The 15,976-nt window shown below is 45.8% G+C and overlaps 1 protein-coding gene across 5 annotated transcripts; it reads left to right on the top strand.

Moving 5' to 3' along the window:
* Window positions 1-51: 51 nt before the first annotated feature.
* kidins220b (kinase D-interacting substrate 220b) lies at window positions 52-15,360 on the top strand. Of its 5 annotated transcripts, none has more exons than XM_061901321.1 (28): window positions 52-214; window positions 898-1,053; window positions 1,144-1,242; window positions 1,365-1,463; window positions 1,533-1,631; window positions 1,701-1,802; window positions 1,873-1,971; window positions 2,038-2,235; window positions 2,340-2,438; window positions 5,167-5,265; window positions 5,341-5,439; window positions 5,577-5,754; window positions 5,828-5,992; window positions 7,699-7,878; window positions 7,959-8,124; window positions 9,203-9,354; window positions 9,416-9,705; window positions 9,775-9,915; window positions 9,984-10,322; window positions 10,408-10,552; window positions 10,715-10,877; window positions 10,955-11,133; window positions 12,464-12,699; window positions 12,942-13,055; window positions 13,235-13,372; window positions 13,437-13,535; window positions 13,595-13,825; window positions 13,918-15,360. In XM_061901321.1, the coding sequence occupies exons 2-28, from the start codon at window positions 922-924 to the stop codon at window positions 15,034-15,036; spliced, it is 5,160 nt and encodes a 1,719-aa protein (XP_061757305.1). In that variant the 5' UTR covers window positions 52-214; window positions 898-921; the 3' UTR covers window positions 15,037-15,360. The 5 variants fall into 5 exon arrangements, 4 of the variants coding, with proteins under 4 accessions (XP_061757305.1, XP_061757304.1, XP_061757307.1 ...); XM_061901320.1 differs by having other exon boundaries at window positions 13,223-13,372; XM_061901323.1 differs by lacking the exon at window positions 12,942-13,055.
* Window positions 15,361-15,976: the final 616 nt, after the last annotated feature.

Here is a 15,976-nt window from a genome sequence, read left to right as displayed (position 1 = left end):
TTATTTTGTCAGCAGTGAAACGGAAACGTGTGTATAACTAGAGCTACCTTGATGTGCGTATCGTCTTCATCAAGATGGCTGCTGTTGTTTGGGATGAAGAATGATCTCTGGCTGACATCCATCAACAAAAATTCCAGCCTGCACGTCAACATCTTCCACAATCCCGACCGTACCGAACCTGAGCACCTAAACCCAAACTTCGTGATTCTTTCTGGTAAACATGATCAATTTCTTATTGTGACATTCCTCAGCATCATTTCAAAGTTTGATTGACACTTGGCACGTCGAGCATGATAAAATGCTTGTGTTACATTATTGTAAAACGTGTGTTTCTGTACTGTTATTCAATCTTTTTACGACCCACCGTCATAGAATCAGCTCGAAGGTTATTCCGCTGCGACAAAAACTGCAATGACCTAGCAATTTTGAGACATTTTGTTGAGCTTTAAAATCCATTATCCAACCAATATGATCTGCAAATGTCACCAAATGTGTTAGATATCATTTGACATGTTTTTTTCTCTCTGATGGCCGCGTGAGCCGTCTGTTTCCATGGCAACTGCAAAAGGCTGTCTTCATGCTTCATAAAATGGCATCTTACAAATTGGACACGCGACAAACAAGAAAATGCCTTGTTTTTATTATGAGATATTATTAATTACATTATTTAGATTACATAAACATAATTTATGCTTGAGATCAAACCGGTAACTTTGCCAGTGAAAATAATAATCGTTGAATCGATTTGTTCACTGTATGCTTGTGCGAAAGATGCACTATACTGTGTAGACAGGTGTTTAGACGGATAACGTCATCTGAAACAGAAAGCTAGCCTATGCCATCAGCGGCCAGCAGGGAGCGCAGTGACAGCGTTGCCTTTCTTTGTCATACCTGCAGGAGACATAGTGACAGACCACCAACATGGACACCACCACGTCCATCAAGATGACCACGCTGGCCATCCAGAACCTGTTTAGCTACGTGGAGGAGGAAAACCTGACGGCGCTTCGGGCTCATCTGGACCGCTTTAATGAAGTGGACGGACGCAGCGATGTATGTGCTCGCTCTCACTCTAATGCTCAAAACTAGCACAGGGAGTGCGGTCTGTGTTGCAATTTTGTTGTTATCTTTGGCCATCCACAGAATGGACAGACGCCGCTGATGCTGGCAGCCGAGCAGGGCAGCCTGGACATTGTGCAGGAACTCATCAGGCGAGGAGCCAATGTCAACCTGGACGATGTGGTGAGCGAAACAAACGCATACTCATGCAGTCAAGACGGTCTTAGCTGCGTGGGGAATGGGTGGAGTGTGGTTGCCAGGCAACAAGAGGTCTGTCGTCATGGTAACCGTTTGTATGTTATCAGGATTGCTGGTCAGCACTGATCTCGGCCGCTAAGGAGGGTCACGTGGAGGTGGTGAAGGAGCTGCTGGAGAACAGCGCTTACATTGAGCATCGGGACATGGTAGACTTCCTCTCTGATCAGCCAATCACAAGCCTGTAGTCGTGTTGTAATGATGTGCTTGTGTGACAGGGAGGGTGGACGGCACTGATGTGGGCGGCTTACAAAGGTCGCATTGACGTCACCAAAGTGCTGCTGGAGGAGGGGGCCAACCCCAACACCACTGGGCAGGTAACTCATCTGTCTGTTTTCAGAGCAGTCACATCGTCATCAACATTATGGCACGTTTTGTTCTTGCAGCAATACAGCGTGTATCCCATCATCTGGGCTTCAGGACGGGGACACGCCCACATCGTCAAACTCTTGTTGGAGGGCGGAGCCAAAGTCAACTGTTCTGACAAGGTGGGGAGAGAAACACACATGTTTGTTTAGTTCACACTCACTTAGTTGTGTATGTTTGTTTGTGTGAAAGTATGGGACCACACCTTTGATCTGGGCGTCCAGGAAAGGACATATCGACTGCGTCATGCACCTGCTGGAGAACGGTGCGGATGTCGACCAGGAGGGGGCGGTAAGCTGGCAGTCCGCAGGTTGCACAATGTAAAAAGTGTTTGTTGACATATTTCTGTGTAAACAGAACTCCATGACGGCTCTGATCGTGGCGGTGAAGGGGGGCTACACTGATGTGGTAAAGGAACTTCTGAAGAGGAACCCAAACGTTAACATGACCGACAAAGATGGCAACACAGCACTGATGATTGCCGCCAAGGAGGGCTACACTGAGATCGTGCAGGACCTGTTAGACGCCGGAACTTACGTCAACATCCCCGATCGAGTGAGATGCCGCAACCTCGCATAGCTCCATCACGCAACAATCTTTGTTTAAACGGTCACACTCTGTGTTTGTGTGTGTGTGTGTGTGTGTGTGTGTGCGCGCAGAGCGGCGACACTGTGCTGATCGGAGCGGTGAGGGGGGGTCACGTAGAGATCGTCAGAGCTCTGCTGCACAAATACGCTGACATTGACATCAGAGGACAGGTGAGCAGCCATCATGTGACCTTGCAGGCAGGGCCGTTGTATAGGGGGAAAGGTGATGACAATTCCAAGGGCCCACAGCCCACAAGGGCCCATAAAAAATGATTATTTGTACAATAAACTAATATGTATTCATACTAATGAATCCGAAATAAAACAAAGACCCAGCTCATACAATAATGTAATTTTGAACATTTCAATAAATGCCTTAGCCCCTTCTTAAAATAGTCCACACTGCAGTTCGTTCTTCCTGGTGGTTCCCATGTTTCTTCCTCATCACCATTAAATGAGCGCGAGCAAACTCCAGCAGATTAGGATGCCCCGCAAATAGCGAGGCCACGAGTAGGAGCAGCAGAGCAGGGGCCCAGGAAACCAAACACCTTTTGGTGAGAGAGTAAAACTACCCAGGGTTGAAACAATTAGCCTACTTATTCATTGATTTAATGTCTGTAACATTACGTTTGATGGGTACACATGCTGGACTCTGTAGCCTCCATTAGCAGTCGTCTGGGGGCGCTATACTCTGGACAAGTCGCTAGTTCCAAAAAAAAAAAAGTTGCCATTTTGTTGTTGAACATTGTGTTTCACACATACCTCTGTGGAACAGTGCTCCAGTATGCGCCCATTCAGAGGCTGCATTGAGTTGTATTATGATGCGTTCAAGTTCTACTGAGTAATTAATAATTGCAGAATAATAACTAAGTAATCATTGATTATGAGCATCTGATGAAGTTCAGTCACATTACCGTGTTTAATGTGGTCTTGTGAAATTGGTTATTAGGTCATGGACATTTGAATCGCGTAAATAGAAAAATGTTAAATGTAAAAGATGGGGGACGGCGTGGCGAAGTTGGGAGAGTGGCCGTGCCAGCAATCTGAGGGTTACTGGTTCAATCCCCACCTTTTACCATCCTAGTCACGTCCGTTGTGTCCTTGGGCAAGACACTTCACCCTTGCTCCTGATGGGTTCTGGTTAGCGCCTTGCATGGCAGCTCCCGCCATCAGTGTGTGAATGTGTGTGTGAATGGGTGAATGTGGAAATTCTGTCAAAGCGCTTTGGGCTCCTTAAAAAGGGGTAGAAAAGCGCTATACAAGTACAACCATTTACCATTTATTTTTGTTTTATTTCATATCTATGTAAAATAAAATAAAAAACGCCATAATAGCTGACATCAACAGAGTAAAAAGGACTATTTAGAATTTGGGAAAGTTTTACACTGACTTTTTGTATCAAGTTCCCTCTGGGGATTGATAAAGTATTTCTTATTCTGATAACATTACCTGTGACTGTTGCAGGTGGATAAAGGGTGTTTAGCAAACTGAAACTAGTTAAGAAGTATCTCAGATCCACAACAAGCCAAGAGAGGCTAAATAACCTTGCTATAATAATATAATATATCGGTATATATTGTATACTGTATATGTAATATGTAAATATTACATATGTTATATTTTATATTGGTACTATGATACATTTTTGGTCTCCTTTATACCTGCATTATCCTTTCCATCCTTACCCTTTCCATCCTTTGTAACTGAGCTACTGTGTTGAACAATTTCCCTTTTGGATCAATAAAGTTTGTCTAAGTCTGAATCTAGACTGACAAAAGTCAGCTTACCCGACAATTGGACTTCAAAGGCGTCATCAGCAAATTTACAAACAAAAAGGCAACAAACAAACAAGCCAATTTAAACTTCAATTAAGGTTAGACAAAACGTGTTGTTGTTTTTGATATTTGTTTTATAAAGACGTATTCCATCCATCCATCCATCCATTTTCTACCGCTTATTCCCTTTTTGGGGTCGCGGGGGGCGCTGGCGCCTAGGTGGCGACTTGTCCAGGGTGTACCCCGCCTTCCGCCCGATTGTAGCTGAGATAGGCGCCAGCGCCCCCCGCGACCCCCAAGACGTATTCCATGTGCTCTATATTTTACTTGCCCATTTAAGTTAGATGCTACATATTTAGCTGTGGACTATCTTGATCCAGGACACTTGTTTTTTTTTTTTTTGCATGTCAGTGCTTGAATGTTAAATACAATAAAATACCCACCACCGGTTTGAGTGTTTTTTTGAAAATGTATTTTCAATCAGAGGTGTAATACCATTTTGCAAATCAGTAAAATGAGAATAAGACAACTAACAATATATAATTTACATAATAACAGTCAGATTTGTTAGGTCAGTAATCATAAGAAAGGAAACAAATTTGGTTTATCACACCAGGCAGCATCAAGAACACTGACAAACAACAAAATTGAAGGTGGCAATGAATGGAGTAGAGGGGTGTTCTGTCGATGTCTGCTACCCATCGATGCCTAGTCCGCAACAATATGCGCACTTGTACAAAAAGCTGATGCCTTATATACAAGTAAGTAGAGATTTGTATCTTCTGACCAGCAAACAAATAGACAATTACAGCGTAAGAAAGTTCACATTTTATGTTAACTCATCGAAAGCTCAAACAAAAAGAAGCTTCATCATCTGCCTCGTGTACAAGTAAGTAGTGATTTTAAATTATGTTTCTTTTATTGTATCTTCTGACCAGTAAGCATGTAGACAATTACAGCGTGAAAATGATGCTGGTAGTTTTTTTCAAGGAAGCAGCCAAATTCGACAGACCAGGGGCCCACACCGATATCCTTTCAGGGCGCCCAGAATTCCTAGCAGTGCCCCTGCTTGCAGGTCCACACAAATGACGATGAAGATGCCGATGAAGATAATATGTTTTCAGGAGAGTAAGACGGCGCTCTACTGGGCCGTGGAGAAAGGCAACGCCACCATGGTGAGGGACATCCTGCAGTGCAACCCTGACACGGAGATGTGTACCAAGGTGAGACACGTCCATTGACACACCTCCTGCACAAGTGACCAGGAAGTCACGGCCCACATTCTCTTTCTGCCACAGGACGGCGAGACACCTTTGATCAAAGCCACCAAGATGAGGAGTGTGGAGATCGTGGAGCTGCTGCTCGATAAAGGAGCCAAAGTGTCTGCCGTGGACAAAGTGAGAATCCTTCCCAGTAAAAGTCACAATATAATCACTTCCTGCATCTCCAGCAGTTTATTGGTTTGACCAAAATCCAACATTTGCTGAGCACTAAAGTGACATTTAGTCTGCGTCTCCATGCCTGTCTGTCTCAGAGAGGAGACACACCTCTCCACGTAGCCATCCGGGGGCGCAGCCGCCGTCTGGCAGAGCTCCTCCTGAGAAACCCTAAAGATGGCCGCCTGCTGTACCGGCCCAACAAGGCGGGAGAGACGCCGTACAACATTGACTGCAGCCACCAGAAAAGCATTCTTACGCAGATCTTTGGAGCCCGTACGTCCCCTTGCTAGACCGCCGCCGCATACGAGCCTGTTCAGCCATCGCTCAAAATCTCCTCCTCCCACAGGTCACCTGTCTCCCACTGAGTCAGATGGCGACATGTTGGGCTACGACCTCTACAGCTCCGCCCTTGCTGACATTTTGAGCGAGCCCACCATGCAGCCCCCAATCTGTGTAGGCCTGTATGCCCAGTGGGGCAGCGGCAAGTCCTTTCTGCTCAAGAAGCTGGAGGGTGAGCACACACACACACACACACACTTGCTCACATGTGAACAACACACTCACACACATACCGTAATTTTCGGACCATAGGGTCGATGAGTGGGTCTATTCAGGTCTATTTTCATACAAAAGGCGCAGCGGATTATAAGGCGCATTAAAGGGGTCATATTATGATTTTTTCCCTAAATTTAAAACACTACCATGAATTGATTTACGTGGACCCTGACTTAATCAAGTTGAAAAACTTATTCGGGTGTTACCATTTAGTGGTCAATTATATGGAATATGTACTGAGTTGTGCAATTTACTAATAAAAGTTTCAATCGATCAATCAATCTTGTGGTTCACATAACATTTGATGGTGGTTCTTTAAAGTGTTGCATAGATTATGTTTTATAGACCATCTTAATTTAACCACTTAAGGCCCAAGTTGTTTGTTTTACATGCTTTTTTTAATTTCTCTTTGCTATTTAAGCTTATTGGACCTTAATCATAATAAATACTAAGAATAATCTTTGATATGATGTATTTAGTCCATAAGTACACAAACGTGTACTTCATGTGTAGTGACATGTACATTTTTATTTGTACAATTTTTCCAAATTCCGTTGAATATTATACTCTTCTGACATCACCAGAGCAGTATAAGTGTCCACCTAAGCGGCCATAAGATCCCAATTCAGTAGTGCACACAAATTTGGAAATAAGAGCTAAAAGGTGCTGTCCACGCATGTGGCCACTAAGGCCTTTAGAGGTTTTAAAGTAGCTTTTTAAGCATCCCTTTAGGATGCGCCGTTTTGTGGGCGGTCTTATTTACGTGGCTCACCTTCGACAGCGTCTTCTCCCCGTCATCTTTGTTGTAGCGGTGTAGGGTGAAAGAACGGGAGTGGAAGAAGTGTCAAAAGATGGAACTAATTGTTTAAATGACTTTACTTATATCAATAACGGAGCTATATCTTCTCATCCTTGGCTCAATAATGCAACATCAACGCTGGAAATGTGGCCCGTGAAAAAATGTCCGACCAGAACCCTCTAATAACTAAAGTTCCGTGGGTGAATTATGTAAACCCACCACAGTTTTTAGCTCTTTGATAGCTAGTCCATTGACAGATATAAGTAAGAACTTTACGCTACGTTATATTAGAAATGGCAACAGCGGAAGATGAATGTCACAAAATAAGGTAGAGAAAAAGAAGAAGCTTATGACTACAGTGTCGGCACGGACGACAGTGGCAGACGCGCACATTTTCAGAACTTATGCAGATCCCAAATACACATCCACAGGTACCAGAAGGTAAGAAAAGTAGGTTTTGCATAATATTGCGAAACAAAATGGCAGGTAGTATGTCTGCTAATAGGTGCCATTTTGAAGTCCTTATACATGCACTATAATAAGACTTGTATGTTTAATGCGCTTGATGCGGTGCGGCTTCATAACTTACCAACGTCTTACTAAAAACATTTTGACTGATTTTTGAGCGCTGTGTATAATGTTCTATATTCTCAATTAAACATTCAAAGTTTTGGTGTTGTTTACTGTCGTCATCTTGCAGTTTACACGTATCTCTTATGTATGACTGCCATCTACTGGTCACACATATCATTACACCATGTACCAAATAAAATTGCTTAGATTTTTGATAAAATGAAAGGATTTTAAGTGCGCCTTATTGTCTGAAAAATACGGTACTCACATCACGCGCTTTTCCCCTTCAGATGAGATGAAGACATTTGCGGGGCAGCAGATCGAGCCGTTGTTTCGGTTGTCTTGGCTGGTGGTCTTTCTCTCTTTGCTTGTCTGCGGATCAGTTGCCACTGTGCTTGGCTTCACCTTTGACCCCAGGCTAGCCATGGCCGTCTCCCTCAGCCTGTTGGCCCTCCTATACCTTTTCTTTGGTGAGTTCCAGGCAATCATACTGTCCTGTTTCCTATTTCTACATCTCTTGTGACGTTGTGGTCTGCACGGCTTTCTGTAGTGGTGGTTTACTTTGGCGGTCGCCGTGAGGGTGACAACTGGAACTGGGCGTGGCTTCTCAGCAGCCGTTTGGCCCGCCATGTCGGTTATTTGGAGCTCCTCCTCAAGTTGATGTTTGTCAACCCGCCAGAACTGCCGGAGCAAAGCACTAGAGCTCTGCCTGTCAGGTATGGATAGTTAAATAATGTTACACCTGTCAGGTAACATGCAGGGTTAAACTATGTTTAATCAGGTAACACGCAGGGTTAAGTTATGTTTTATTTGTCATGGAACATGTAGGGTTAAACTATGTTTCATCAGATAACACACAGGGTTAAATGATGTTTCACTTGTCAAGCAACATTTGGGGTAAAGTATGTTGCACCTGTCAGGTGGAACACAGGGTAAATTGGTGTTGTATCTGTCAGGTAACACACAGGGTTAAATTATGTTGCCCCTGTCAGGTAAAACACAGGGTTAAATGGTGTTGTATCTGTCAGGTAACACACAGGGCTAAATGATGTTGCACCTGCCAGGTAACACACAGGGTTAAATGATGTTGCACCTGCCAGGTGACATGTAGGGTTAAATAATGTCGCACATGTCAGGTAACAAGCAGGGTTAAATGATGTTTCACCTGTCAGGTAACCCACAGGGTTAAATGATGTCACACCTGTCATGTACCTATATTGCACCTCTCAGGTAACACACAGGGTTAAATGAAGTTTCACCTGTCAGGTAACATGTAGGGTTAATTATAGATTCACATGTCAGGTAACACGCAGGGATATATTATGTTTTACCTGTCAGGTACATGTAGGTTAAACTTATTTTGCACCTGTCAAGTAACACACAGGGATAAATAATGTTGCATGTGTCAGGTAACACGCAGGGTTGAATGATGTTTACCTGTCGGATAACCCACAGGGTTAAATGATGTTTCACCTGTCATGGAGCTATTTTGCACCTGTCAGATAACACACAGGGTTAAATTGTGTTTCACCTGTCAGGTAAGATGTAGGGTGAAATAATGATTCCCATGTCAGGTAACACGCAGGGATAAATTATGTTTTACCTGTCAGGTACATGTATGTTTAACCTATTTTGCACCTGTCAAGTAACACACAGGGTTAAATAATGTTGCCTCTTTCAGGTAACACACAGGGTTAATTCATTTTTCACCTGTCAGGCAACACGCAAGGTTAAATGATGTTTCACCTGTCAGGTACATATAAACTATTTTGCACCGTTCCTGTGTGTTTTCAGGTTTCTGTTTACAGATTATAATCGACTGTCAAGCGTTGGAGGCGAGACATCCATGGCTGAAATGATCGCCACACTGTCTGATGCTTGTGAGAGAGAGTTTGGATTCCTGGCAACACGCCTCTTCAGAGTGTTTAAGACTGAGGAGACACAAGGTACAAACAAACACACAAACACAAATGCACACACACACATTGTGTCACTGTGTGTGCTCAGGAAAGAGCAAGTGGAAGAAGACGTGTTGTGTTCCGTCCTTTGTGCTCTTCGCATTGGTGATGGCATGCTTTGTCAGTGGCATGGCACTGCTGGCCATCTTTCGCGTGGACAGCGAGAACCAGACTGTGAACGGCATGCTGATGGCTCTGGGTAGCGTGGTGGGCGTGGCTCTGCTGCTGAACTGCCGCACATGGTGGCGGGTGTCTGACTCGGTGATGAACTCGCAGAGGAAGAGGCTGCACAGCGCCGCCAACAGGATGCACAGGCTGAAGAGCGAAGGCTTCATGAAGGTGAGAACAAGACCCACCATGGTGTCTGCATGAACAACAGACCGGTCTTAAAGCCAACATGTCCTTTAGGTCCTCAAGAACGAGGTGGAGCTCATGGCCAAAATGGCAAAGACCATTGACGGTTTCACGCAGCACCAAACCAGGCTGGCGGTCGTCATCGACGGACTGGACTCGTGCGAACAGGACAAAGTTCTGCAGATGCTCGACACGGTGAGATGACAGCACTTTATTTTGTTAGGATAACAGAAAGACTCATGTGCAGCAGTGCTGCCCCACAGGTCCGAGTCCTGTTCTCCAAAGGACCCTTCATCTCCATCTTTGCCAGCGACCCGCATATCATCATTAAGGCTATCAACCAGAATCTTAACAGCGTTCTGCGGGACTCCAACATCAACGGACATGACTACATGAGGAACATCGTCCACCTGCCTGTCTTCCTCAACAGCAGAGGGCTGTCGAGCGCCAGGAAGATGTGCGCCGCCGCCACCACTGCCACGCCGGGTAATGGGGATGCCGCTACTGCTGATGGTTGGCACGAGGAGTTGGACAGGAAACTGTCTCAGCACAGTTTGGGAGAACTGACCAAGTTTGGAAGCAAGACCACCCTCAACCGCCGGGTGTGTGTGTGTGTGTGTGTGTGTGTGTGTGTGTGTGTGTGTGTGTGTGTGTGTGTGACCTCTGACCTGTGTTGTGTATATGCAGGACACATACCGGCGGCGCCATGTTCAGCGATCAGTGACTCGTCAGATGTCGTTTGATTTGACCAAACTGATGGTGACTGAAGACTGGTTCACTGACATCAGTCCTCAGACCATGAGGAGACTTCTCAACATCGTGTCTGTTACCGGTCAGTCATGTAATCAATCAATAACCATTCAGCACATGAAGAAGAGCACTCAGTTTGACCAGCGTCCTCACGTGATTCACTGGACCAACTTGAGTTTTGACATGTTTGTTATTATTGTCAGACTACGCTGATGAAGGAGCTGAGGTCATGTGATGTGTGCAGGTCGTCTGCTGAGAGCCAATCAGATCTCCTTTAATTGGGACCGCCTGGCGTCCTGGATAAACCTGACAGAGCAGTGGCCTTACAGGACGTCTTGGCTCATCCTGTACCTGGAGGAGAGCGACGGCGTTGCAGACCAGGTCGCGCTCAAAAACATTTATGAGAGGTCAGCGGTCACGTCCTAGTGGGAGTTCAAATGTCACACCAACCAGCTCGTAGTCAAAGGTGCTTTTGTTTTTTTAGAGTTCTGAAGAACATTCCCACCACCAAAGATGTGGAACCTCTGCTGGAAATCGATGGAGACGTCCGCAGCTTTGAAGTCTTCTTGTCCTCACGGACGCCAGTTCTGACAGCTCGAGACATTCGGACCTTCCTGCCCTGCACCGTCAACCTAGACCCCAAACTCCGTGAAATCATTGCAGGTGTCTCCTTCTCGAGCTCTATCTTCCTTCTCTTGTCCAGACATGTCCTTCTTTTGCCCAAATGTGTCCTTGCCATGTCCAGATCAGGGTTGTACGGTATACCGAAGTACCGTGATATTAATGAATCATAAAGGGTACTATACCGCCTCTGAAAAATACCGCGTCCCTTTTTTTTAATTAACAGGCATGACGGCACACAGTTGTTACGTGTGAAATTGCTGGTTTTAGGAGCAGAGGAGCATGTTAGGCAGCGCACAGTCCCGGTGTACTAATGCCAGATAGTGTGTCAACAGAAAAGGGAGAATGGCCGCTTTTTGGCTTAAAAACTAATGATCAAAGTGAAGCTATAACACTGATACGCTGCTCTACAAGAGGTGCTTTAAACGTGGCTAGCGGCTAACGTCCATTTGCAGTCGGCAGTGTTTTAGCTACCCTTAAATCACTAATCCTTGCCTCAATGGCAACAAATAAAGTAATTTTTCTTACAAGTATCATCCCTGCAACACAAGGAATAGCTAAACATGCTTCACTACACACAGTAGGAGGATACAATAGCTCACCGCTAACAGACTAGCGCTCTTCAGTGTAATCATGGGTGGATCTACACCTGAATTACACTGTACTGATACCAAGTACAAGAGCGTATCTAGTCGATACTGCAATGATTACATCAATATGTTTTATCATCACAAAATCTTTTTTCCTTATTTTTTTAAACAATTATATAAATGTTTATAAACTCAGGAAATACGTCTCTGGACACATGCAAACTTTATATATGACTAAGATATGATCGTATTACTACTTGGTATCGCATCGATACCCGAATTCGTGGTATCATCCAAAACTAATGTAAAGCATCTAAACAACAGAAGAATAAGTGTTTATTATATTTTACAGAAGTGTGGATAGAACATGTTAAAACAGAAAGTTAGCAGATATTAACAGTAAATTAACAAGCAGATTAATAATTAATTGTCAACAGTTTCATATTATTTACAAAATACATTAATTAAAAAAAAACAATATCTTATTGCATACGTCAGTAGCCAAATTAGGAGCCTTTGTTTGCTTACTTATTACTAAAAGTGAAGTTGTCTGTTCACTATTATATTTAAGTATTAAATTGTTCTTCGATTGCAATAAGAAACACGTTTATTAAGCCGTAAGATTTTTGTTGAAATAAAGCCGATACTGCCTTTTTTGGGGTCCCGTTTATTTAGAAAAGTGTCTAAATAAATTTGGTTACCGGTACCTAAATATTGGTATCGAGACAACCATAGTCCAGATGTGTGCATGTCTTATACAGATGTGTCTTTACCTTGTCCAGATGTCCGTGCAGCTCGAGAGCAGGTGAACTTGGGCGGAGTCACGTATCCGTCAATCCCGCTGCAGGACGCTCAGCCCCGCCCCACTTCCATGTTCAGTCAGGTTTCATCCACCTGCTCGCCCTCTGCCTCTTTTATCGGCCCCTTCAACCAGCCAGTAGGGGGCGTGGTGTCTGCGCCGCCTCACAGCAGCTACTACAGCGGTATGGCTGGACCACAGCACCCCTTCTATAACAGGGTGAGTCCTGGCCCTCACCCTCTAACACACACACATAAACACACTCACCTGTATTTAGGGGAGGAGCCTGAGAGTCAGGTGAGTTGTTTCACTGAAATAAGGTAAGTCTGGTTGTTGTGACATCATCATTTTTTGTCTTTGTGTTGATTCAGCTCGATCCAAAATGTGACCGTACGTCACTACAAAGGAAGTGAGCAGTCGCTTGTATGCATTTCATTTTCATTGTGTTGATTTTCTGCCAGCCATATTTTTCCCACCACCTTCACCAGCTGCCACGCCCCTTCATGGCGTCCTACCCATCACACCTTGTTCCTCGTCTGCTCGTTAAAAGCTCCTTTCCCCGGGATGCCACTCCTGTAAGTACCTGTCAGCCATGACACACACAAGGCGTGCGGGACAGGGGGAGGAGTTTGCTTTTTAAAATGTGTCGTACTTTATTTTCTATTTTCCAGTATGCACTTGTTTATTTCAAGCAAAGAGCAGTGATTTGTTTTTAAGATAGCAGGGTCACATTACATAACAGTGTCTCCTCCAGGGCTCCGCCTCTGTAGTGTCGGGGACTCCACCCACCCTCCTCAGCTCCATGACGACAGACGGCGTGTGCGAGCGCGTGCGTCATATTGAGGGCATTGACCAGAGCATGCTGGCGGCGTACACGGCCACCATCGGGAAGGTCAGTGATTGTTACGACCAGCGTATCCCACGCGTTAAGAATGACGTCATGTTTGTGCGCTTAGGCCAACGTCAATGGTCGAGTTCTGTCGCAGTGCAACGTGGACGAGCTCAAGAAGGAGATGAACATGAACTTTGGAGACTGGCAACTTTTTAGAGCCACGGTAAGCCACACTTACAAGTCTTGACTGCCACGTGCTGACCTCATTTCCTGTGTCTGCAGGTGCTGGAAATGCGGCAAATAGAGAACCAAGTGCTGCACGAGGAGGCTGCCAGCGAGCAAGGCAGCATTGTCGCAGGTCTCCCTGAGGCGGGCCGGCGGGCTGGGGTTCCCCCCCGTACCGGCATCGCCCCCAGCGACATGTCTCCAATGTACAGCTTCAGCCTGAGCTTTGAAGAGCTGAGCACGCTGGGCCTGGACGAGCCGCCACGTCACGCCAATGCACAATGGATGGTGAGTGAACTCAAGTTGGCTAACATTAGCATCAGAAGCTACACCATTGCTGCTACACACAAATAACGCGCCATGCTTGCATGCGTTCTCAGGTTGGACCGCAGCGGACCAGCAGCATGACAAGCCTGAACTCACAGGAATCAAGCAACGACATTGTCAGGCTAACAGACAAGCAGCAGGCCGAGTACCGCGACGCTTACCAAGAGTACATTGCTCAGATGGCACAGCTGGAGGTGGGAGGTGGCAGCGGCAGGGAGAAGCTGGTCCAGCCTCAGCCCGGACACTTCATGACACCACCTTGCGAGGACAGGAGCAAGGAGGCTGCGGAGCAAGATGGACGAAAGTCGTTTAGCAAGAGGGCCGCTGTCAAAATAGTGAATGATAACACTGACTTTGCGGCCAACAGTGAAGCTCTGGATCCCATCAGAGAGGAAGATGAAAAGGGAGACCATGGATCTTCAAAATCCCTGCTGGCCCGCAAGACTTCCTCAGAAAGAGGTGGGCTTTTCCCGGATGTCGCTGACTTTAAGTCAAAGGCGAGTGGTGGTCTGCGCTACCAGAAGTTGACCAGTGACGACGATGAGTCCGAAGAGTCTGAGCTGCTGAAAGAGTGCAAAATAGCAGGAGACGCCAAAGCAGGCATGTGCTCGCTGGCGCTGAAGGGGAAGGACTACTTGTCTGATGCCACGCTGGACAAGAAGGACTCATCAGACTCCGGCGTGCGCTCCAACGAGAGTTCGCCAAACCACTCGCTGCAGGACGAGGAGGCGGACCTGTCGCAGCTAGACAGGTCTAACTTGATCGAGCTGGATGATGATGGTGGCCCTAGGAAGCGTGGCCTTCCCGCCGATCTCCAGGATGCTGCCGTGACCCGCATGTCCATCTGCTCCGAGGACCAGTGCAGCCTGCTGGCTACCAGCCCGGACGACACCTGGTCTGGTTCCAAGACCTGGAACCTCAACCGCACACCCAGCAGCGTCACGCTCAACAACAACACCAACACCCAACAGGGGGAGCAGCAGACACCCCACGCTTCTGCCCCCTCCACCGACATAATCGACCCACTCACATCCACCCGGCCCGGTCCCAATAACGAGAACGTGCGAGTGGTCCACCTGAAGAGGGGCCTGAAGCCAGGAGACCCACCCGAGGTGTGTACCATGTCAGCGGACGCCGTCGCCTTTGGTGAGGAGCGTGAGAGCATCCTGTGACCATTGTCCGTCAGCCAATCACAAGCCTGTAACGTCATGTGAGGTCATGTGACTTGCGTCTGTGTCTAGGTGCATGCTAACTGTCAAATTAGCGCTTGATGTCGTATTTATTTGGATGTTTGAAAAAGCAACAAAAAAATGTTTGTTTTCGTGTTTACAAAAGCATGTGATTGACAGCTGATCAAACCAGCCTTAGATAAACTCCTCTTTTAAACGTGTTTTAATGTCTGAAATGTTGACAAGTAAAGTATGAGATGTCAAGTGATAGAATAAAGTTGCTCTGATGAAATTATAGACTATGTGCATGATAAAGAATTAAGTTAATGCTGCTTCCTGTTTGATTGTGATGAAGGGGTCAAAGTTTCGAGATAACATGAATCCATATTTTGTTTACGCTACATTTCTCTGTAAGCTAGCTCAGGGTTCCTCAACCTTTTTTCTGGTTGAATGTTGCCCTGCGATGAGGTAGCGACTTGTCCAGAGTGTACACTGCCTTCCACCCGATTGTAGCTGAGATAGGCACAAGCGCCCACTGCGACCCCAAAGGGAATAAGCGGTAGAAAATGGATGGATGGAATGTATGTATTATTTTCACGGATCGTGTGGCAGATAATAGCAAAAAAAAAAAAATAGCATGAAAAATGTTCTTTTGGCTAAAATCTGGCACATTAACATTTTATATGTCCAATAATGTGCACTGTCCCATGTATGATAAAAGGAGTTGTAATAGACATGTATTTACAAGTTTATCGGTGTGTTTAGTGGGACAGGCGAAAGTTGGAGAAAATGCAGTAGTTTATAGATTACTAATTTTTTCTGTGTGGCCCGGTAGCAAATGAGTCAGACCGGTATGGGTCCCCGAACCGGTGGTTGGAGACCACTGTGCAAGCTCTTTGCAGCCCAGCTTGTCTCGCCAGTGTCTCCTGATTGGTCGCTTGCG

The sequence above is a fragment of the Nerophis ophidion genome, linkage group LG05, assembly GCF_033978795.1.
Source record: "Nerophis ophidion isolate RoL-2023_Sa linkage group LG05, RoL_Noph_v1.0, whole genome shotgun sequence".
Taxonomy (NCBI): Eukaryota; Metazoa; Chordata; class Actinopteri; order Syngnathiformes; family Syngnathidae; genus Nerophis; species Nerophis ophidion.
The sequence above is the reverse complement of the archived record's forward strand: the minus strand, read 5'-3'. Positions and strand labels throughout refer to the sequence as shown.

Coding starts and splice junctions, on each gene's coding strand:
- kidins220b (XM_061901320.1), top strand. CDS start 922: ATGGACACCACCACGTCCATCAAGATGACCACGCTGGCCATCCAGAAC. Junction 1,054..1,143: donor AAGTGGACGGACGCAGCGAT/GTATGTGCTCGC, acceptor GGCCATCCACAG/AATGGACAGACGCCGCTGAT. Junction 13,373..13,436: donor ACACGGCCACCATCGGGAAG/GTCAGTGATTGT, acceptor TTGTGCGCTTAG/GCCAACGTCAATGGTCGAGT.